Source organism: Triticum aestivum, chromosome 2A (assembly GCF_018294505.1).
Source record: "Triticum aestivum cultivar Chinese Spring chromosome 2A, IWGSC CS RefSeq v2.1, whole genome shotgun sequence".
NCBI lineage: Eukaryota > Viridiplantae > Streptophyta > Magnoliopsida > Poales > Poaceae > Triticum > Triticum aestivum.
This window is the reverse complement of record NC_057797.1, coordinates 759548041-759570934: the sequence shown is the minus strand read 5'-3', so window position 1 is coordinate 759570934 and position 22894 is coordinate 759548041. Positions and strand designations below refer to the sequence as shown.

At 46.1% G+C, this 22894-nt stretch overlaps 2 protein-coding genes across 3 annotated transcripts; both read left to right on the top strand.

Moving 5' to 3' along the window:
* The first annotated feature begins 653 nt into the window (after positions 1-653).
* Positions 654-1695, top strand: LOC123186527 (loricrin-like). Its single transcript, XM_044598280.1, has 2 exons — positions 654-1256; positions 1424-1695. The coding sequence occupies exons 1-2, from the start codon at positions 663-665 to the stop codon at positions 1556-1558; spliced, it is 729 nt and encodes a 242-aa protein (XP_044454215.1). The 5' UTR covers positions 654-662; the 3' UTR covers positions 1559-1695.
* A 6724-nt stretch (positions 1696-8419) lies between these two features.
* LOC123190968 (WAT1-related protein At5g64700) lies at positions 8420-19546 on the top strand. Of its 2 annotated transcripts, none has more exons than XM_044603705.1 (8): positions 8420-8819; positions 9259-9433; positions 9546-9608; positions 11188-11304; positions 11583-11823; positions 14845-15003; positions 15415-15566; positions 19187-19546. In XM_044603705.1, exons 2-8 carry the CDS (start codon positions 9354-9356, stop codon positions 19344-19346), a joined length of 972 nt encoding a protein of 323 aa, XP_044459640.1. In that variant the 5' UTR covers positions 8420-8819; positions 9259-9353; the 3' UTR covers positions 19347-19546. The 2 variants fall into 2 exon arrangements, with proteins under 2 accessions (XP_044459640.1, XP_044459641.1); XM_044603706.1 differs by having other exon boundaries at positions 8435-8525.
* The last annotated feature ends 3348 nt before the right edge of the window (positions 19547-22894 follow it).

The window sequence follows — 22894 nt, the reverse complement described above, 5'->3', positions numbered from 1 at the left end:
ACAACGCCCACGCTGCAGCTCTCTGGCACCACCGCCGGCGCGCTCACCTCCTCCTCTTCCGCTTCCTTAGCCGCCGGCGTTGCCACCTCCATCCCCACCACCCTACCTACCACTTTCAACAACACCATTACCGTCCGTTTAGATCGCTCCAACTATCTCCTGTGGAAAACCCACGTCGTGTCCGCCATTGCCGGCCAAGGGTGGTATGGCTTCCTGGACGGGTCTTGCGCCTGCCCTCCCGCCACCATCACCACGGGAAGCGGGGATACCGCCACCACGGCGGCCAACCCGGAGTATGCGCGCTGGTGGTACGCCGATCAGCGTGTCCTCTCGATTCTTGTCGAATCGATGAGCGAGGACATCCTCGCGCAGATGGTCGGGCGCACCACGTCGACTTCGGTGTGGGGCTGCATAAACGACCTGTTTTCCGTCCAAAATCGGGCCGGGATCCGTCAGATTCGTCGCCAGCTGACGACGTTAAAGAAGAACGACATGTCCGCGCGGACTACTACAGCAAGATGAAGGGGTTTGCCGACGCCATGGCAATGGCGGGCTCCCCCGTCCCCGACGATGAACTGATCGACTACATCGTCATTGGCCTCGGATCCCAGCTCGAGGCACTTCAGCAGTCTCTCGCCGTCCTTGGTGCCGCCAACGCCTCCATGTCTCTCTCTGAATTTTACCCCATGCTGCTTTCTTGTGAGGCGATCCAGGTGCAGAACGCTCAGGCCGGCGGATACTCCTCCTCGGCGGACGCCGCGGCTCGGCAGGGTGATAGCAGCCGCGGTGGCGGCCGCCCCTTCAACATCACCGGTCGCTCTGGTGGTGGCCCATCGCATGGCAGCGGTGGCCAACACGGTGGTGGCCACTATGGCGGTGGAGGCTCCTACAACGGTGGCCAGCAGGGCAACCGTAACACAAACCGCAACGGCGGCGGCGGTACCGGCGGACAAGGCGGCGGAGGTAGTGGTCAAGGCGGTGGCAACCGTCACTGGCGCCCACGCTGTCAGGTCTGCAAGGCATGGGGTCATGAGGCCCTCTCCTGCAAGAATCGCTACAACGACGCCTTTCAGGCCGACGGACGGCGCTCCGGCAATGCTGCCACCTCCACCCACGGCCACAACGAGCGGGTGTCCCAGTCACAGCCGTGGTTCTTCGACACAGGGGCAACCGATCATCTCACTAATGACATGGAGCGACTGGCATCCATGAACGCTACCACGGGAAGGACCAGGTTCAAGCCGCAAACGGCTCAGGTATGTCTATTACGCACGTTGGTCAATCTCGTTTAGCTAGTTCTTCCCTAGTTTTGAACAATATCCTCCATGTCCCTTCATTAGCCAAAAATTTACTCTCCGTTTATCGCCTTGTTTCTGACAATGACATCTTCCTCGAATTTCACAAATATTTCTTTCTTGTTAAGGACAAGGTAACGAAGAAAATCCTCCTTCGCGGTAGGAGTCGTGGAGGCCTTTATCCTCTTCCGATCGGTCGAGCCTCCCATCATGAGAAGCATGCGTCTTCTGGTGTCAAGCTTTCATCGCACCACTGGCACTAGCGTCTTGGTCATCCGTCAAATAAAGTAGTTCAAACAACTATCAAGTCCAATAATCTCCCGTGTACTCCAAACATTGAGTCTTCTATTTGTGATGCTTGTCAACGTGCTAAGAGTCATCAATTACCTTATGGTTATTCAACTCGTGTGTCTACTGCACCTCTTGAGCTTGTTCATACAGATGTTTGGGGTCCGGCGTTGCCTTCTTCTGGGGGTTTTAAATACTACGTTAGTTTCATTGATGACTATAGTCGTTATTGTTGGATATACTTGCTTAAGCATAAATCCGATGTTGAGAATGTTTTTTATGTGTTTCAGAAGCACGTTGAGCGCCTCTTAAACACCACTATTCGTGCCGTGCAGTCTGATTGGGGCGGTGAGTATCACCGTCTCCATGCCTATTTCCAACGCACCGGTATTTCCCACCGTGTGTCATGTCCTCATACATCTCAACAAAACGGTATTGCTGAACGGAAGCACCGACATCTTGTCGAGACTGGGCCAGCTCTCCTTGCGCATTCCTCTCTTCCACTCCGGTTCTGAGATGAAGCGTTCCTCACCGCATGTTATCTTATCAATAGAATGCCTACCCCAGTCATAAATCATGCCACTCCTCTATTTCGCCTCCTCAACATAGCCCCCGAGTACTCCTTCCTTCGTACGTTTGGATGCGCTTGCTGGCCTAGCCTCCGAAAATATAACCCCCGTAAGTTAGAGTTTCGCTCCAAAATGTGCGTGTTTCTTGGATATAGTCCTATGCACAAAGGCTACAAATGCCTCGATCGCAGTACCGGTCGCATCTACATATCTCGCGATGTTGCTTTCGACGAGAATGTTTTTCTCGTTTGCCACTCCAGGTGCGGTGGTAGACGTGTCTCAGCTCCTCCCTGTGTCGTTTCCTCCAAAAGAACCAGTTGTTCAGAATGACCATGCGCGTAATTATGACAGGTCCTTGTTACCCGTTGATGCTACTGGTGTTTCTTCTGTTGTTTCTGTTCAGGTACCAGCCCGGGCGATCGACGTACAAGGCGCAAGATCACTTGACGTGCATGTGCATGCCCCGCCTTCTGAGGCGCCCAACGCTTCGCACCGGCCCGCCAGCCCACGCCTGGCCACTGCCTCGTCCTCGCCTTGCTCCGCGTCCGGCCCACCTGACGGGCCGCAGTCGCCCAACGCCGATACTGGGCCCGACGCTGATGCTGGATCGTCCTCTCCAGTGGCCAGCTCCCCAGTGCGCGACCGAGGGGAGGTTCTTTCGCCGCCGCCCTCTGCTGATGTCTCCTCATCTGCGACATCCTCAGTGCCGCCTGCTCCTCCGACAGCGCCTCAACCTATGACGACACGGCAGCGCAACAATGTGTTCCGTCTGAAGGTATGGACGGACGGTACGGTCCGTTATGACCCGTATCGCCGCGGAGCATTTCTTGCTGTTCCGGCGACGCATCGGGTTGCTCTTTCGGAACCAGCATGGAGGACCGCGATGGAGGAAGAGTTCGACGCCCTTCAGTGGACTCAAACATGGGTACTTGTCCCTCGGCCCCCCGGTACTAACATTGTTGGCAGTAAATGGGTATTCAAGACGAAGTTTCGCCCCGATGGCTCTGTTGATAAATACAAAGCCAGTCTCGTTGCCCGTGGTTTCACTCAGCAGCATGGCATCGATTATCATGACACCTTCAGTCCAGTGGTCAAACCTGTCACTGTTCGTCTTGTGCTCTCCCTCGCCGTGTCGCGTGGATGGTGTCTTCGCCAGATTGATGTCAGTAATGCGTTTCTCCACGGTTTCTTGTCTGAGGATGTGTATATGCAGCAGCCTCCTGGCTTTGAGGATCCTCGTTATCCACGACATGTTTGCAAACTTCAGCGTGCTTTGTATGGTCTGAAGCAGTCTCCTCGCGCCTGGTATGCCCGTCTGAGTGATAAACTTCATCAGCTTGGTTTTGTTTCCAGCAAGGCAGATACCTCTCTGTTCATCTTCGATCATCAAGGTGTTCAGGTATTCATGTTGGTGTATGTTGACGACATTGTTATAGCTGGTTCTTCGGCTGCAGCTGTTGATCGCCTCGTTCAGACTCTCGCCGGCACCTTTCCTATCAAGGATCTTGGGCGTTTGGAGTATTTTCTCGGTATTGAGGCTACATATCGTTCGTCTGGCCTGCTTCTTACTCAGCATAAGTATGCTCTCGATCTTCTGCATCGTGCTAACATGGAGAGTTGTCGTTCAGTTCCCACCCCCATGGCATCCACGGATAAACTCTCTCGTACTGCTGGTATTGTGCTTTCTGCTGAAGATGCCTTTAAATACCGCAGTTTGGTTGGGGGTTTGCAGTATCTCACATTGACGCGGCCAGATCTTTCTTTGCTGTCAACAAAGTTTGCCAGTTTCTGTCTCAACCGACCACTGTTCATTATGAAGCTGTCAAGCGTATCCTTCGGTATGTCAAGGATACTGTCTCCACGGGACTGCAGTTTGCACGTTCTCCTTCGTGTGCTCTCAACATCTACACTGATGCTGATTGGGCTGGCTGTTCAGATGATCGGCGCTCCACTGGCGGTTTCGCCATCTTCTTTGGTCCCAACCTTGTCTCATGGAGCTCTCGTAAGAAACCCACTGTCTCTCGTTCGAGTACCGAAGCTGAATACAAAGCCTTGGCTAATGGCACTGCCGAGGCTACTTGGATACAGTATGTGCTGCCGGAGCTTGGAGTGCATCTATCGACACCCCCAGTTTTATGGTGTGACAACCTCGGCGCTACGTATTTATCGGCGAATCCTGTCTTCCATGCACGTACCAAGCATATTGAGATTGACTTCCACTTTGTTCGCGAGAAGGTGGCCATGGGCGCTCTTGATGTTCGGTTCGTCGCGTCTGGTGATCAACTAGCTAACATGTTCACTAAACCCGCTACTCATCTCACCCTCCGTAGATTTCAGTCCAATCTAAACCTCGTTCACGTCGGTTCCGATTGAGGGGGAGTGTTATAAGCTAGGGGTGGGCATATAAACCGAGAACCGAAAACCGGAGCCCAAAAAACCGAGACCGGAGCCGAAAAAACCGAGGACCGAAGGTTCGGTCGTTCGTCCGGTTAGCGATCGTAAGAAACCGATATTACTTCGGTACTTTCGGTCATTGGACGCTATTAACCGAAGCTCCCGAATTAACCGTATTTTATTAACTTTCTCATCTTTTTATTAAAGCCTAGTCAATTCAGCCCAACCATCCACGACTCCACGTTACAGAACTAGTGGACAATGCTTTTTTCAGCCTTTTCTTTCCACAAGCAGATGAAGGGAAACGGCCCACGCAACTTATCCAGAATATGCTCCAGGCTTCGGTGCTTCGCGAGCGCACATCACGCGGCGCCGCCGCCTCCATTTTCCTACCTCGCAGGGCGTCGGCTGCGCGCTTGCGCTCATGGCTCCTTAGCAGCGGCGCCCATTGATCTTTAGCGGCGGAGGCGGCCCGCGGCTGGTTGCACCCATGGCTCCCTTGCGGCGGAGGCGGCTGGTTGCGCCCATGGCTCCGTAGTCCCTAGCGGCGGAGGCGGCCGGCGTACATCGCTTGTATGCGGTCGAGGCCATCGCAGCCAGCTTCCGACGATATCCTGCGGGCTGCGGCAATGCTTTCCTCTTACCATTCCGTTCCAAGTTTCGATTTGTTCCTGTTCGGCGTCAACATTTTTCCCCAAGATTTGTCTCCCGATTTCTTGCTTCCCTTTTAATATTGGTTCTCTTTGTTCGTAACCGAGCACCGAACCGATGGACCGAAGTCTCGGTCATTGCTTTTGTAGATCACCGATCGGTCAAGAGAATCAGAAAACCGAATTTGAAAAGTAACCGAAGCACCGACCCGATCGGTTCGGTCTAACCGAATGCCCAGTCCTAGTCTAAGCGTAGCGTTGGTTAGCTGTAGCTATTTTTAAGGATTGTGCATATCCTAACTATGGCAAGGATCGGTTGTGATCCTTAGCCTTGCCGTGTACTCTAAACATGTATGTGTTGTTGTCTATATAATGAGAAGCCCCACGGTGGGCAACCCAGAGTATGCGCGCTGGTGGTACGCCGATCAGTGAATCGTCGGTGATCTATTAGTTTTAACTCGTCCCATCACTTCAACTCCGTCCGGTCCGGCCATCTCTCCCACTCGATCTCACCGCTGCCATGGCGGCAGCATCCGCCTTGCCCGTCTCTTCCCTCGCCCTCACAGCCACAGCCACCTCCCGCTCCCTGCCGTCAACCGTGGCCACCCCCGGCAAGCCGCGCTCGCCCTCGCCGGCACCTCGCCCGGGCGCGTCGACTGGACCTGATGCGAGCTTGAGCTGGAGTTCAAAGGGCATTGACCGTAGCAGTGCCGTGGTGCGCGCTACTGCTCATGTCCCCGAACCGGACACCACCATCAGGGTTGGTCCAATATATTTTTGGGTCCGAGGCGATGTAAAATAATTATTTTTCATATTAAACTTTTATACTTATTTTAAACTAAGTGTATCATATTACAATTGTAATTAATGTTTTTTATTACTTAGCCACATAAAATGTTTTCAAATAACATTTATACTATTATTTGGTATGCATCTGTAATGTATATAATTGAAAATTTTAATTTTACAAAATGAAAAATGTATGATGTACCAAAACTTTTCTTTATTGTTAAGACAATCTTTCATTTTTTTTAATATTGCATAAACGGTGTAGTGTATACACATTTGCATATATATGCATGTGTTCATATATCTTTTCATGTTATATTGAATATTATGATAGAGATTTATAAATTATAGACATACCAACAAATATTTTTATAGCAATTTCTAGTGTATATTAGGTGGTCATATTCATGGAAACTTCTAGGGCATAGAAAATGTGGCATGCATGATAGGTTCAGTAATTCGAAGAACCAAAAATGTTGTTGATTATACTTTTATGCCTGATTCGATTACCTAATGTGCTCGTCCAGATTCACTTGGTTTAGTTTGGTGCAAATGAGATGCCTAGACGTTTATCAAATTAAAAATTGTGCATTGGTTTAAACATTGAAATCGATATATCATAATTTTCATTATGATACTAAGACATGCATTGTAAAAGAGAGACTAATGTATTTGAACTCAACTCCGCAATCGGATTGGTTTGCCTAAGCGTGGTATAACTTATCAGTATGTAGTGTGAACTTATGCTTATGCTAATTGAGGCTCTATTTCATCCATTGAATAATATTTCAGATGTAATGTATACTCTTTTTTTGGAGAGATCTCGCAAGCTTTATTGATTCATAGACATGTTCATAGGTACAATAGTTGGGTTATGAGGATTGCCCAACCACACATCTCTACCTATGCCTAGATTATATGCATACTTTGCGAGATTGTGAGCCTCCAAATTGAAGTTTCTACGCTCAAAAATAAACTTGCAAGAAGAAAAACCAGAACTACGAGCTATTATTTCATGTGTGATTGTTGCGTTCGGTCCACTTGTTCCCCAGTTGATGTCATTAACTACTCCTTTGCAATCGGAAGCCAGAACCACATCATGAACATCCAGATCTTCTGCCAAAGCTAGTCCCTCTCTGCAAGAAAAGGTTTCTAAGACCGTTGGATCAATGACACCTTCGTAGAACACTGCCGAAGACCCCAGGTAGTTGCCATTCTCATCTCGACATAGTGCAGCCACAGCTTCGCCCTTCTGCTCCGAGCTACTGCTCCATCAACGTTCACTTTGACAGTGTCGGTTCCCGAAGCGAGCCAGCGTTGAGTCCTGGCCGCCCGTGCTGACATGCTCACCGTCATGTTCATCTTAGGGATATGTTGCAAGTCCGCAAGGAAGTTGTTCACAAAAGAAATAGTTTGGTGCGGCGCTTGAAAGATTGCCTCGTACACAGCTTTTCGCCGAGCATACCAAATCGCTCAAAGTGTGACAACCATTGTTGTAAACTTGGAGTGATCCATCCTGCTGTATAATTCAAATAGCCATCTCTTTGCACTTGGTTCTTCTAGTTCTGCCATCGCTAGCAGCACATCTGCATCCGATAGTGCTCACACACACCTCGACATCGTACAGGAGATCAAAGCGTGCCGCCACGAGTCTTGGCATCCACACAAAGGACATGTGCCCTGGGTTGCCATATTCCTGTGGTGTAACACATCCGTGGTATGCAGCGAATGCCGTGCCAAACGCCAGATGAATAGTTTGATCTTCGAGAGTATAGGTATATTCCAAAGTGCCAACCAGTTTTTTCCTTCCTCCTGGCCTGCAGATGATCCCGATCTGCCCTCTAGCCACTCCTCTCGCTGCAGTTTTGTGCTTACCAAAAATCTTACTAGTGTAAGTTTTAGTTGGGCCCCTCCCCTCTTGGGGCCCAGGGCGGTCGCCCCTTTTGCCCGGCCTATGGGCCGGCCCTGACCACCATCCAAGTTCAAGGTACTACTATATGCATGCATGAATGAACCCATTGTTCCCTTTGGATGTGTATAAAGTGCACCGTGTAGTATGTAGTACGCACCTACGGGCTGAGGGCTCCTTTTTGGATCTAAAAATTTCATTTTATGGGGGTATTAGAGGGTTAGAAATTTTTTCTAAGTTGGTTGGTCGTTTGTTTCGTACGAGTGAATCGTCGGTGATTTGTTTTTAGGGATTGGGAATTATGTGTGTGTTTCATAGGAAATCTAGCATTCACTCCAATATTTTTCCTTTACAGTTTCTTTGTTTCTTCAGTGGCATCAAGCATTCTATCCACACTAAAAAATGCTCTTATATTTTGGGACGGAGGGAGTAGTAAGTAGAAATTGTATAGGCATGTGATTTTAATCTTCTTTTTTTATTCCAACGTTTTCGGGTAATCCCAGAAAGAGTCCAAGGTAGTACGACGAGTCTTCTTTGATCAAACTGACTGGGGCTCAGCTCTCCCCTCGCCCGCCCTTGAACTCCGCCGCCATCCCTCCCCTCGCCGCCCCCTGAGATCGCCGCTTGCGAGGTAGTATTACATTCCTCTGGTCGTGCCATGATCGTTGGAGAGCCAGTCTTGCCGTGCCGGGCCGTGCCGTCCGTGCATTTTCTGGAGCGCCGCCGGTTTGTGTTTCGCCCTTCCCCTGGGCGGAGCGCCGCCGATCTGTGGTCTCATCTCGCCCCTTTCTCTGGTGCTCCACCCCCGTCCCATCCTCCCCTGGTCGCCTCTCGTCAGATCCGGGCGTTCCCTCGCCGGATCTGGTGCTCGGGCGCCCTCCCGGTCGTTTCCCGGCCAGATCAGGGCAGCTCCCCGACGGATCAGGTGATTTTCCTTCGTTTGTGCCTTGTTCCTCTAATGGTCGCTAGATCTGGATGGTTATTCGTGTCGGCTAGGCATGCGCTGCGCCCCTATCGTTCTCTCCTAGAAATGTTGCTTCTCCCGTGGTCGTCCCGCTCATTGTTTTGGTCGTGGTCATGGATGCATCTGCCACCCATTGGTGCAAGGTTCCAGTTCAAAAGCAATTCTACCAACTGCGAAAGTACTAGGCATACTTTGTTTTGTGGAAAGTTTATGTTTTCTTGCTTGAAAGCAAGCTAGATTTCCACTCTTGACAAGTTAATACTCGCATTTCGATGTCTCATCCATTCTCGGAAGCTCAGCTCGATCACCCAAAGATGTCTAATTCATTGTTTTTCTTGTGCTCATATTTGTGAAAGTTTATGGCTAGTTATCTAATGTTGTGATCAAAATTGCCTCACAGCTGGAAGCAAGTGGAAACCAGCTATCTGTGTGGTCATTGTGGAGGTATTCAACACCGGGACTATACTGCTAGGCAAGCTAGCACTTGATGGCGGCATGTTCGTATTCTCCTTGCTCTCATACAGAAGTGTTCTTGGTGCCGTTTTCATGTTGCCATTTGCCCTATTCCTTGAAAGGTTAGCAATTTTCCTTCTCTTTAATTTTTGTTAATAAAACCTATCATTTTCATGGAAAGTAATACTATAACTCTTAACAATTGACTCAAGAATATATATGGCAATTTTGCAGAGGGAGGTGGAAAGAGTTGAACATGAAAGCTCTTGGATGGCTCTTTATCAATGCATTTGTTGGGTACTAAGCAAACTATCCTGTCCCTTTGCAGTAACATAAAACAATTGGTTTTGTAGTTCTTTTGTTTTTATCATCTAAACTCTTTGTTCCATGCCTATATATGTGTATATTGTCCTATGTTCCCATCAAAATCGATCAGAACATGACCAAGCACGCATTAGCCCACTAATTCAAGCAACACGTTGGCCTTATGTGAAAAATTTAAACTGAACCCGGCTGATTCTCCAACCCCCATATGCTAACACTTCTTCAAATCCTCCTCATAATAAATGGATGATTTGTGTACCAGATTCGTCAAATATCTTATGCTTTATTTTTATTTCTTCACAACTTATGTTCAATCAATTTGATAGTTAGATGTAAGGTTTGAACTTTGATCCCAATAAGCTTAAATGTAAAACTGGAGCTGAATCGTGATAAACCTGAAATTAATCCAATTGTGAAAGCTGTGTGGTTCGTCGTAAGCTTTCCTATCATACCCATTTTGTTCAGTTCTTATTTACGTTTGGCAAACTACAACAAAGACACCGATGCAGTAATGGAGTTTATAATTAGAGCAGATCACTGTTTAGCTTTTTTCAAGCAATTTGGAGACCGAATTACTTTATGCTTACAACATGAAAGTTGTAGGAAATTTCCTGTAGATATCTTTATTGGCATCATTTGTATGTTTGCATAATCAGAATTAATTTGCAAACTACAACCAAGAAACTGATGCTGTAATGGAGTTTATGATTAGAGCAGATTACTGTTGAGCTTTCCTCAAGCAATTTGGAGACCAAATTACTTTATGCTTACAACATGAAAGTTGTAGGAAATTTCCTGTTGATATCTTTATTGGCATCATTTGCTATGTTTGCATAAGCAGAATTAAAGACACAAAAATAACAGTGAGGAAATCAGAAGTTACATGGGAAAAGTCGAGAAGCAAAGTTTGTTCTTTTACTTAGTTTTTCCTGAGGCTTAGGGTTAGTGTCATCCTATTTTGCCATATATAGTGTAGAGTTAGTTATACTCGTGTGAAGATCATCCTATTTTGAATTGATGTCACTATGTGATAGATATAAGAGAAGTGAATTAGAGATTCTGTATACTACCATATATACCTTTGCAGTAACATAAAATAATTGGTTTTGTAGTTCTGTTTTTTTTTATCCTCTGAACTCTATCTTCTGTTCAATGCTTATATGTGTATATTGTCCTATGTTCCCATCAAAATTGATCTGAACATGACGAAGCATGCATTAGCCAACTAATTCAGTCACACATTGGCATTATTTGAAAAATTAAACTGAACCCGACTGATTCTCCAACCCCCATATGCTAACACTTCTCAAATCCTTCTGATAACAAATGGAGCACTTGTCTACCAGATACTTCAAATATCTTATGCTTTTTTATTTCTTCATAACCACAAAATAAATTAACAGGTTGAGATGCACAACTTATGTTTAGTCAAGTTTGTAGTTTACTATATGCACCATGCTAAGTACTTAAGTGTAATATAGCTATTTTTTGTTTGAGTATATGATTAAGGTACATGGTATTAATTGACAGTGATATTTTTTACTTTGCACAGATACTCTCTGCCCATGGCATTATACTACTACGGGCTCCACGACACGACTGCTTCATATGGTGTGGTCTTCTCCAGTCTGACTCCCCTCTTCACCTTTGTCCTTTCACTATTGCTTGGGTAAGCAATCTTTTCTGGAGCTGATGTGATTAAAGCATCGATTATCCTAGTTCCAACATCACAAATATCATCGATTTATCGCACATTTCTGGAGCTGATGTGAAACAAAGAAGTAGACACCTCTTTCTATTAAAAACAATTTTTTATCACGATAAGTGCCAGGGGCTTACGATTAGTTCCACTGATGTACCGTTGGCAAGTAATATCCTTTTCTGCACAAACATGTTAAATATTAGTACATTCTTTTTGTAACTGTTTGGATTCCCCAAAATGGCCAGCATGGAGAGCTTGCGCCTCAAGTCTAAGGAGGGCAGCGCAAAAGTGGTTGGGGCACTGGTGTGCTTTGCTGGGGCTCTTCTGATTAGCCTGTACAAGGGAGAAGAACTTCATCTCTTGTCTCCAGTTTTAAAGGGCATCACTAAGAGTTCTCATGGAGTAGCCGGAGGACACCACCACTCGAGGGGCACCTTGCTTTTGCTGGGAGATAGCATCTGCTATGCGTTTTGGTACCCTATCCAGGTTTGTCCAATTCTGATACAGTGTTTTCGAACTATGGCTTTTATCTATATTTCCCACAAGAGGTATAAAATGATTACAGTTTTTTATTCTTGTTCTTTTTTTCCCATACCGGGCTTACCCCCTTTCCATTGTCAAGATAACAGAAATACATCAGTCCAGAAAAACAAAGGGTGCAGGAAAGAAGGGAAAGCGAGTTCGAGCACTGCTAGGAAACCCGCTGCACACGCTCGTCATCGAAACGTGCACCACGGGGCAAAAACCTAGAAAGCACTAGGGCAAGCAGAAACTAGAACTATCACAACGCATATAATGCAGCGCAAAGTATCAGGATAGTAACATATCACTTCAAAAGAGACATCATTCTGGAGATCATGCAGCAAAATATTCGCCAGCATCCAGCATCTCCAGCTGCTCCGCGAGACATCAATCACCAGCAACTGTGTAATTCGTAGCACCGCTAATCCTCATCAGCTTCAGAGCGTTCCGCGAAGATCAGCTCCCACCCTAAGCACAATTTTATGCATTTCAGATAGCCCAAGTCACTGCAGCTAATCCAACATAAATTTTCACTGTTGGGCCAGAAAGCATAGCACCAAGAATAAAATTGCCAGCAGCTATTGGGACAAAGATCAGTTCCCAATACAACACCCACTGTTTGCCAACCAATTCTAGCTACAGGGAATCGAAAAAATATATGTTGAGATGATCCCAGGCCACTTTGCAAAAGGAACAAATAGGGCTCCCAGGCCACTTTCTTTCTCTCATCACTTGCGTAGTCAAAACTGCATTTTGGAACAACTGCCAAAGGAAGATTTGTATCTTCAAAGGCAACTTAGCTGCCCAAATCTTTAAAATGGCACCCAGAAAGAGGTCTTTCAAGCCATTTATACATGGATTTGGTGGTATACATGCCATTTTTATTTGAGCCCCAGTGAACAGTGCCAGGTTCATTAGTGAGTTGCAATCTTTCCACACACTCACCCACTGCATGCCACTGATTAAGCAACTCAGGGTTTAACCTTCTCCTGAAGAAGTTATTCACATTGATCTGGTGGAATTGGGAAGCACTACTTTCAGGCTCATTGCATATAGCAAACAGCTGGGGGAATTGCTCACTAAGAGGAGCCTGCTCCTGAAGGTAGTCTTTCCACAGCCTAGCAATATCACCCATCCCAATATCTATTTTTCTACCAACCATATGAAGCTCTTTTATCTTTAGAACTAGCGGGTTGACCCGCGCATTTGCGCGGCTAGATTTGTTAGTTGGTGTTCTTATGTTCATGCATACTTGCTACACCAACTTCGAGACGCGGATAATAGGCATTATGTACGTATTGAAAATTATAGAAAAGCTTGCACCCAAGATTTACCTTGAGAAAACAATAAGCATGGTGCGGATTTCTGCAATGTGAGGGTTGGGCATGTTTCCAGGATCTCTCAACATCCTTTTTTCTGCTTGCACACAAATCAGATTGCCATCAATGTGCAATTCTTCTGCCAATGCCAGCCATGTCATGTATTTAGTCTTTCTAAGCTTCGCATAAACGTGGATTAATTCATGCATGATTAACTCATTATTGTATTTAATTCATGTCAAATAAATGCATACGTCTATGCAAGTGATTCATGTTAATATGGTTCTAACATACAAGGTTAATATTGGTCATCATTCGCAATATATCACATATCTTGTGAAGTTTATTGTATTTTTCTTCCATGCCTTTAGGTCAAATCTTACCTTTAAGTACAAAGTTGAACTGCTAATTTTGTTACTATAGGACTTCTTTCAAAAGTTAGCTATTCCATATACAAACCCAAAAGCTAATTCTAAGATTTTTAAAATGATTTCCACTATTAATCCTTTGCCTCAAATAGAGTTTTTTATGAACCAATTTGCTATTGTTCCTTTTTTATTTTGATTTTTATATTAATATTTATACAAAATTTAGCTATTTTTAGATATCACGGTGTTCGTATATAAGCATGAATTTATTTTTTGTTACTTGTTTTTGATGTTTCTGATGTCACCACATGCAATTTCATCTGGTTTCCTCTTTTTGGATGCTCTGATCTCGCCCGAGCCATCTGACTGAGATACTAACATAGGTGTGTCCTGTTTAATCTTTCACCCAAAGTCTAGCTAAATCATGTATAAATCTTACAACTGATTCTAATATGATATTCCAAATTCTTGATATTCATTGATGTCATCGATGATGTAACTACATGCACGCAGTTTAGTTGGCTTACAATATGAATTCGTCCCAAAATGTTTTGTGATAGTGGTAACTATAAGACCATAACATGTCTACGGTACAATTAGTGGATTTTAATTTTTCTTGTTTGTAGATTTTATATCTACTATTTGTCATGGGAAATTGGTTGGACAGTATCATGCCTTGGTTATCTTTATAATAATTTTACATTTAATCATTACAGGCATAACTTAAGATGTAGCAAATTAAATGTATCAGTATATTTTTATTCAGGGCTGCCTCCACTGATTTCAAAATCTCCATCACTTTGGAAACTTGTGAACGCCATCTCCCAAAATGCAAATATTTTCTGCAAATATCGATAACTTTTTTGACTAACAGAATATGATGGAGTTAAAAATACCCACAAATATTGCTATTAGGTTTTTGAAAAATATTTGTTTCTATATGGATTTATTATTTTATTTTACACCAGTCTCCTGCGTGAGATATAAGTATACAATAGATAGATTTCCAAGAGGGGGAGTGAGAGAATCTAGGTTGTACTGTAGCAATAGTTTTGTTCCTCATATATTTGGCTTTAATGATATCTTGACAAATACCATCTTGTATCTCAAGTTTACACCACCATTTCACCATGAGAGCAAGATTTTGCTTCCTTAGGTCTTTCACTCCTAGACCCCCATTATTTTTGGATCTGCAAATCCTACTCCATCTAACCAGGTGTTATCTTTTTTTAATACTACACCCCTGAATTTTATTCTTTTTCTTGACCTGTAACTACGAAGTGTTTCTAATAATGCAGGTCAAAGTTCTAAAGGTCTACCCATGGAAACACTGGTCAACTGTATTGACCTGTGTTCTAGGTGGTTTGCAAACCTGTGCCGTAGGAATAATTATGAGAAGGGACAAACTGGCTTGGCAAGTTGGATGGAACATCCAACTATTAACAATTGTTTACTCAGTAAGTTTTTTTTCCCAGAAAGTGTTCAATTTTAGAAATCTCTTATGTTGCATGAATTTTATTACTTTCCACATTTTCAGATCTAATTGATAATTCCACTATATCTATAAGCCAACCTTAGTTTCTCAAGCAAAAGTCAAGCAGCCCTAGCAAGATAGCTTTCCATTGTAGATCTATGAGAACTAGTAAGGGAAATATTGGTTAGAGATTATTTGTAGTGTATTCAACCTTTATTCTAGCTAACTGAATCAGTGGGTATATCATTGTTAAAAGTTAGATGTTGACTTACTTCAAAATTGTGAAAACTTGCTTATGAGGCAGAATATTAAAAACATTTGTTTCTTGATTTTTTGAACTTGATAGTCGAAAACAATATGCAATAATCTGCCACATACTTGATTTGGAATGTAGGCTGCACTTGGCACAGCAGCCAAGTATTGGTTGAATCTCTATGCCGTGGAAAAACGGGGCCCAGTTTTTCCACCCATGTTCAGCACTCTGTCAATTATCTTCACGATGGTTCTTGGGGCACTACTACTAGGAGAAACTCTCACAGTTGGCAGGTACGTGTATTTTGTCTAGCATTTGGACTTGTATTGAAAGATTTTAGTTTCTTGTGTGTGTGTGCGCGCGTGCGTGCATGCGTGGGTGTGTTGTGTGTGTGTGTGTGTGTGTGTGTGTGTGTGTGTGTGTGTCTGTCTGTCTGTCTGTCTGTCTGGTGTGTGTGTGTGGTGTATGTGTATGTGTATGTGTAAAGGTCCACTGAATTTTAGCATGCTGCTGAGTCCCCACACAACAGAAAGAGATACGGTGATATAGGGTCTCCCTGTCTGATTCCTCTAGAAGGCTTGAAATATTCGGAGTAATGTCCATTGATTCGAACAGATAGTGAGACCGTTTCAACACTCCAGCACTCTATCAACCCACTTTTCGGCAAAGCCCAATTTTTGCATTACGGCTCGGAGATATGGCCACTCAACCCGGTTGTAGCTTTTGCCATGTCAAGTTTTATAGCACAGGCCCCAGCTTTCCCCCTTTTCCTCTTTAGATAGTGTTTGTTCTCAAAGGCCGTGAGAACATTGTCCGTAATCAAATGGCTCGGCACAAAGGCGCTCTGCTCCTCTGCGATAATTTCTTCAAGAGTAGGTCTCAATCTGACTTTCAAGGCAATTTTGTAGAGCACGTTGCGCAGAGCAATAGATTTGAACTGGGTGAGGTCCTCTTTATCTTAGGGATCAAGACTAACACCGTCCTGTTCACGTCAGTTGGCATGTTACCACCATCCAGAAACTTCCTGACCGCCTTGCAAATATCTGTCACCAAGTGCCAATGCTTGATATAAAAACCCACAGTGAACCCATCAGGACCAGGGGAAGAATTGGGTTTCATCATGAACAATGCTTTCTCAATCTCCAAGTCAGAGAATGGCGCACAAAGATTTTCATTCATTTCATTTGTTACCTTGTGTGGAACAACCTGAGTCACCAAACTCGGTTCAGTGTAGTACTGAGCCTTGAATAAGCCTTTAAAAAAATCATTGGACATTGCCCGCATCTCATGTTGGATAGAACAAAAGGTGCCATCCTCTCTTTTCAGGGACGAGATTTTGTTGGTCCTGGCTCGACCTTTAGCTGTTGCAAGAAAAAACCAGTGCTTCTATCACCTTCTTTTAGCCATTTGACCTGGGAATGCTGCCTTGCCATTGCTTCTTCTCTGGCTAACAGGTCAGACATCCTTTTCATGAAGTCTTTCTCAGCTCTAGTTGGCCCAGAGAGGAGAGAGTAAGATCTGACGTCTTCCAGATTTTGTCTCAGACATGTGAGTTGTCTTTTCACAGAGCCGAACTCTTCTTTGCTCCAACTGCTCAGCTTAATTCTCAAGTGACTAAGAGATCTATTTACATCCTCCAAGTCCCCAGTCCCTCGCAGCCAGGCATTGTTGACCACCTCTTCATAGTGCTCATGTTTCCTCCACGTATTTTCATATTTAAAAGGTTTCGCAGTGGCGCCACCTCCGAGCCAATTTGATCTTCTCATTGTGATAAGGATAGCACAATGGTCCGACTCAGTTGTTTGGACATGAGAGACCGTGCTGCCATCAAACTTTTCCAAAAATTTGTCATCACCAAAAGCCCTGTCCAGGCGAACCTTGATGTTGCGAGTACCATCCTGATGGTTATCCCAGGTGTATGGAAATCCAGCATACCCCAGGTCAGAGAACACGCAAAAGTCCACAGCCTCCCTGAAGCCCTCCATCTTCCATTCTTCCTTAACCTCACCCCCGATTTGCTCTGTGGCACAGAGTCTCATTAAAATCCCCAGCGCAAAGCCATGGTTCATCTTGCTGTTGACACAAGTATTTCAGGAGATACCAGCTATCTCCTCTGAATTTATGTTTAGGTTCACCATAGATCCCAGTGAATCTCCAATCTCCTGCTCCAGTTGCTTCCCCATTAACAAGGACATCGATGTGCGCTTCAGAAAAATTCAAAACTCGCACTTTGACATCATTCGTCCAGAAAAGCGCCAATGCTCCACTCAGGCCATTACAACTTAAACTTTTGGCATTCTGCATCCCAATTCTCCACTTCAAATCTTGAGCTCTCGTAGCATTCAGTTTGGTCTCCGAGAGAAACCAAAGCTGGGCGATGGATCTCCACAAGGTTGTGGATCTCATGAACTGCCTCGGGCTGCCCACACCCTGGCAGTTCAGGCATAAAATATTCATTGGGTGCGGCGGAGCTGCATCACATTAGCAGCCACCATCTTGTTTGGGAACGAAGATTCATCATTCTTCTGCTTTTTATTAGTCTCCTACACCCCGTCAAGGTCATTGTTGGTTGTTGTTTGGCCCACTGGAACCAGCGCTCAAGAGTAGTCCTCTTGTGCCTTTCCATCTCAGAAAAGTTTCTTAGCAATCTCTGAAACTCTTGTGGGTTCAGTCACACCCCCATGCTTGTCTTTAAAGATTGGGGAAGTCATCGCTTCTCCAGGTTTGCCAGCATCATCGTCACCAGATTCCCATGAAGTTCTGCTTGCAGCAGATCCTGTATAGGATCTCTGGCTTCTTCCTCCTCTGTCTTTTGAGTCACTGGTCCATGAGGCTGATGTGACAGCCTGGCCAAATGACTGAATTCCTTATCTTAAGGTTATCAGGCGCGCTCAGCTTTCACTCAAACGGCAGCTTGCCATCCGCATCACAATCTGCCAGGTTTCGGCATTCCAAATCTCTGTGCCCAATCACACCGCAGCTATGGCAGAAAAAAGGCAGCTTTAATACTGGAGATCATATTTGATTTCCTCCTTGTTCTTACTGATTGTGACCCATCTAGGGATTGGCTGATTAATGGGTAAGGATACCCTAGCCCGAAGAAAACTTCCAGCTGCTTCCCCAAATTCATCAACATCAACAGATCAGTGTTTATCCACTAATTTAGCAATCTTTGGACCTTTTTTGTTGTTCATCCACTCGAAAGGCAGGTTTAAGATGCACATCCAAATTGCCATCGAGTCGAATCTTAAATCGGAAGGGCGTAGGCGATGATCCAGTTCCTGCAACAGAGCTGCATGTCTTTCCACCATCCAACATCTTGTTGACAAAATCTGCGGCAAACACATTGTTAGCTACCAGCCTGATCCTCAGGCCTTTCGGGTTGCCCCAGGCTGGTCGCATTGCGTCTGTCACTGTCTGCACATGAATCACCGCATGGGGAAAGCACCTTGCAAGCGAGGGACCATTTCACCAGTGTAGCTACTGCTTTGTCTTCGTCGTTGCTCACCTTGACAACCTCTGTCTCGTCAGTAAGGATATTGAGACGCCCCATCATTGGGTCCACCCCTTCTTCAGTACTAGCCGCATCCTTGGTGACCTTGTCCTTCCCCTTTTCAGATTCCGCCTGAGCACAAACATATGACGGCATGGCAGCAGGCTAGCAACATGAACGCCAACTCATTCATATGACATATGTAAAAGTGCCTTTATTTAATTTCAACGGACAGTGAAAAATGTAGCTTAACATATTATGAGACGGAGATAATGAATACTGTAGCTTAACAAATGTTGTGATTTAGTTGTACAAATTTTAACCAGAATTACATTTTATGTGATAGTTTGACAGTTGGTTGTTTCAATGTTAAAATTTATATATTGTATTCCAAAAGTGACATTTTATTGTTGTATGCAGCTTGTTGGGCAGTGCGTTTGTTTTCATTGGACTGTACACGTACCTCTATGGAAAGGCAAGAGAGGTACATGCAAAGACAGCACCAGGTTCAAGCCATGAAAGTCTTCAAGTCCAACCTGTCCCTGATTCAAAGTGTGACGATCCAGAATCGGGTCCTTGATTCTGGGGAAACTATTCCTGTAAGGAGCTTTGAATGTGCAGTTGACATCAGCTGTGGTTAGCATGTGAGATAGTGAAGCAAGATGGTCTAACCAATCCTAAGGCGTGTCGTGCTGCATTAATGTCTTGTTGGATTATATGATTGTGTTGGTGTTTTGTTGAACTAGTATTTTGTGCTATCTAGTGACGTTATTTGGAGAAGTTAGTATCTCTTGGTGTTGCATTCTTGTTTTGCAAGTTGTTGCAGCAAGTCGTGTTTGTGTGTTTTCTTCATTTCTTGCATTTGATGAACAACTCAATCCAACAAGGGATCGAAACCTCCCAAGGTTCCATTTGTTTTGCTTGTAAAAATAGTGCCCAAGTGCCTCATTGGATGCCCAATGCCTACGGGCATCTTCAAGGGAGACCTGCAAAACTCTGGTATAGTATGTCAGACCGGGCATCTTCGAGGACGTCTATATTCCGGTATTTTGGAGACAAACATGGGACGATTTGTAGGAGCCTGGACAAAAACACAGGAATTTTTTGTTTGCGCAGCCTCCTTTCTCTCCAAGACGCGTCGCCCCGCGGAGCCACCACTGCCTCCAGCCGGCGCTCGAGTGGGCCCTCGTCGTGGATGCGCACGAACGTGGCGGTTGCGGCGTCGAAGCCCTCCGGCGAGGTGCGGAAGATATGGCACAACCTGGTCGTGCTCGACCGGAGCCACAGCCAGCAGGACGCGAGCGCGGAGTAGCTGCATCGGAGGGCGGCGTGCGCGCATGGCGGGACTCACGCTGGTGCTCGGCTGCTATTTCTATTCGCTGGCATGAAGCTGGCCATCGCGGCGGCCATGTGGTCTCTTTTGCTACTGCGTATTTGCACAGATCAATCAAGTTGCTTCGTTGCTTGGAAAGACAGCTTCTTACGTGTAGTCCTGCAGCAAGCTCGGTCGCTGGCGTGTGAGGGGCGAAAATATTTAATAGAACACCTGCACCCAGGCCCTCTCTATCTAGCCATCCATTCCCCGCATCGCGATTCGTGCAAATAAATTTCTCTTTTTTGTTTCTCTCACATAAGACATGTCTTGAAGTTCAAACGTTTGCAGCGTGGCAAAGCTTTCTATCTAGAGTCTAGGATAAATCTTTTAGAATTTTTGTGAAACATAAACATGCAAAATATGATTTTTTTAAAAAAATTACAAAATCATTTTTTATATTTTTATATTTGACAAAAAAATCTGAAAGATTTATCCTAGATTCTAGTTAGAAAGTTTTGCCACGCTGCAAAGATTTGAACTTCAAGACATGTTTTATGTGAGAGACATAAAAAAAGAGAAAATTTCATGTAGAAAGTTAGTTGTGGCACAGATCTTAAAGCAATATTGAACAGCCAAGATACCAGGGCCGGGATGTAGGTGTTCTAAAAATTCACGTCTGTGTGAGGGGAGGCCCCCACGTTCCTCGCTGCGCCAGGGGAGGTCGCCGTGTCCGCGCTGGTTACGTTGGTGGCCACACTCATCGTCCTGCGATGCAGCAGCTGTGCCCGCCACCGCGTCCGTAGCCGCGCCCACCCCTCGCCCGCGGCCGGGGCGACCTCGAGGGTGCCGGCGGCGAGCACGGCAAGCGTGAGGACGACGAGCACTACATGAACGGGACTTGTCTTAGTGTCGCACATCAACTGTTCAAAAGTCACGGGATGACCGCGTCTCCACCACCAACCACCGCCTGCTCCACCCAAACCGCGCCGACGGCGAGATCCCTGACGAGTCGGGGAGCGCGAGACTCCGCTCGCTCGACCGCTCAGGCCCGAGGATTGGTCTGGGGATTGTGCCGAGCAACGACCCAGATCCAACTCGAGATGAGCGGGGCTCCGAGGGAACGGAGGATCTAGAAGCGCTACTGAAGGCGGCGAACAGAGCGGAGAAGGCGACGGCGCGTGCGGCGGAGAAAGCGAGGGAGTCCAAGTTGGTCCTCATCGAGCGCATCATGGCGAGGGCGACGGAGGAGGAAATCGACCGCCTATTCCAACTGGGCTCGCCGCTAGAGCCGGAGCGGGTGCTGGATTGGGCGGCCGGGGAAGCATCGTCGACGTCGAGGGTCCAGTGCGCGAGATGGTAACCATTTCGTTGAGATCCCTGGTGAGTTTGGGCAAGGAGGGCCAGGGAGAGGTGATGATTGGCGAGTTCCATGTCTCGCTGGTTCAATTGGAAGCACGGGTCAGCACCCCCTGCCGTCCGTCCCCGTTCCGAGCAACTCCAGCGAGGGCTCAGGCTTGCCGGCGACCTGCTGCGGCGAGGACAAAGGCGATTGGGGGAATTTGAGCAATGGGGCCCTCAACTCAGGCAGTGGACACCTGAGAAGCGAGAAGCGGTTTGCGGGGGCTGTTTTCAAAAAGGAAAAGCGCATTTGCAAAAGCAGCTTCCCCGGGACGTGGAAGAGGTGGTAGAAATATTCGGACAGCTTTGGTCGGTTCCGTCCCCAAACACTGCTAGGGTCTCCGCCGCCAAGAGAAGACTGGTCTGGATCCACAAGGATCTAGTCCTTTCCAAAAAAAAATCACCCCAGAGGATTGCTATCCGGCGAGAGAGAGTAGAGAGCTTGCTCGACCAAAGATGATCAATTTCTCAAAAGAATTGTGGAGTGGTGGTGCAGATCGGGTGACGTACGCTGAAGTGGTCAAAGGGATGGCAGGCACCGGAGGAGGAGGACGCCGGGGTGGGGGGAATGTTGCTGGCCGCGGAGAGGGAGCTCATCGTCCAGTGGGCCAAGATTATCCCCCAACCCATGGCTAGATCCCCATCCAGACTGGGGCATGCCCGCAGGGGGCACCGGTGATGCAGGGGCAGCTACAACCAGGTACCTTCCAACCAATGCAACAATTCAGTGGTCCGAGCAGTTTGCAAGGGATGCCACCATGGCAAGGGATGCAATTTCCTCAGTATAATCAGTGGCCTCAGCAGTTTCTGCCCAATATGCCTGTCATGCACCAGCAACAACAACAACAACAACAACAACAACAACAACAACAACAACAACAACAACAACAACAACAACAACAACAAGGATATGCATCAACAGCAGCAGCCAGTGCAATATGGGCATCCCCCTGATCAATTCCAGACTGGAAATCAATTCCAAGGATATGGGGAGGGGCAGTCTAGTATTGAACAACAGAACACTCAGACTCAACAGAAGAGAAAAAACAAAAGCTTCAACTCCCAAAAAGAACAGCAAGGGAAAGCCAACAGTGCTGTCAAGGCTGATAGTTCTCAAAACAGGAATGAAGAGGCTGTGATCAATTATGATCCAAAGTTGAGGGATGTCATTTTTTACAATTTTTGGAGAGCCAGCTCACTTTGTTGGAACTTGTCCAGTGCCAAAAAAATGCTTCATATGCCACAAGGCTGGACACCATATGGATAACTACTTGGAGTGGTGTAAACCTCAAGCCACTGCCCAATACTATGGCAGTGCCAATGCTGGGCTGGGATTCTTTCACATAGAATCTGATGATAAAGAGGTAGTTAAATGGCTGAACATGACCAATGTGTGTGTTGCTGTGATTGAGGAA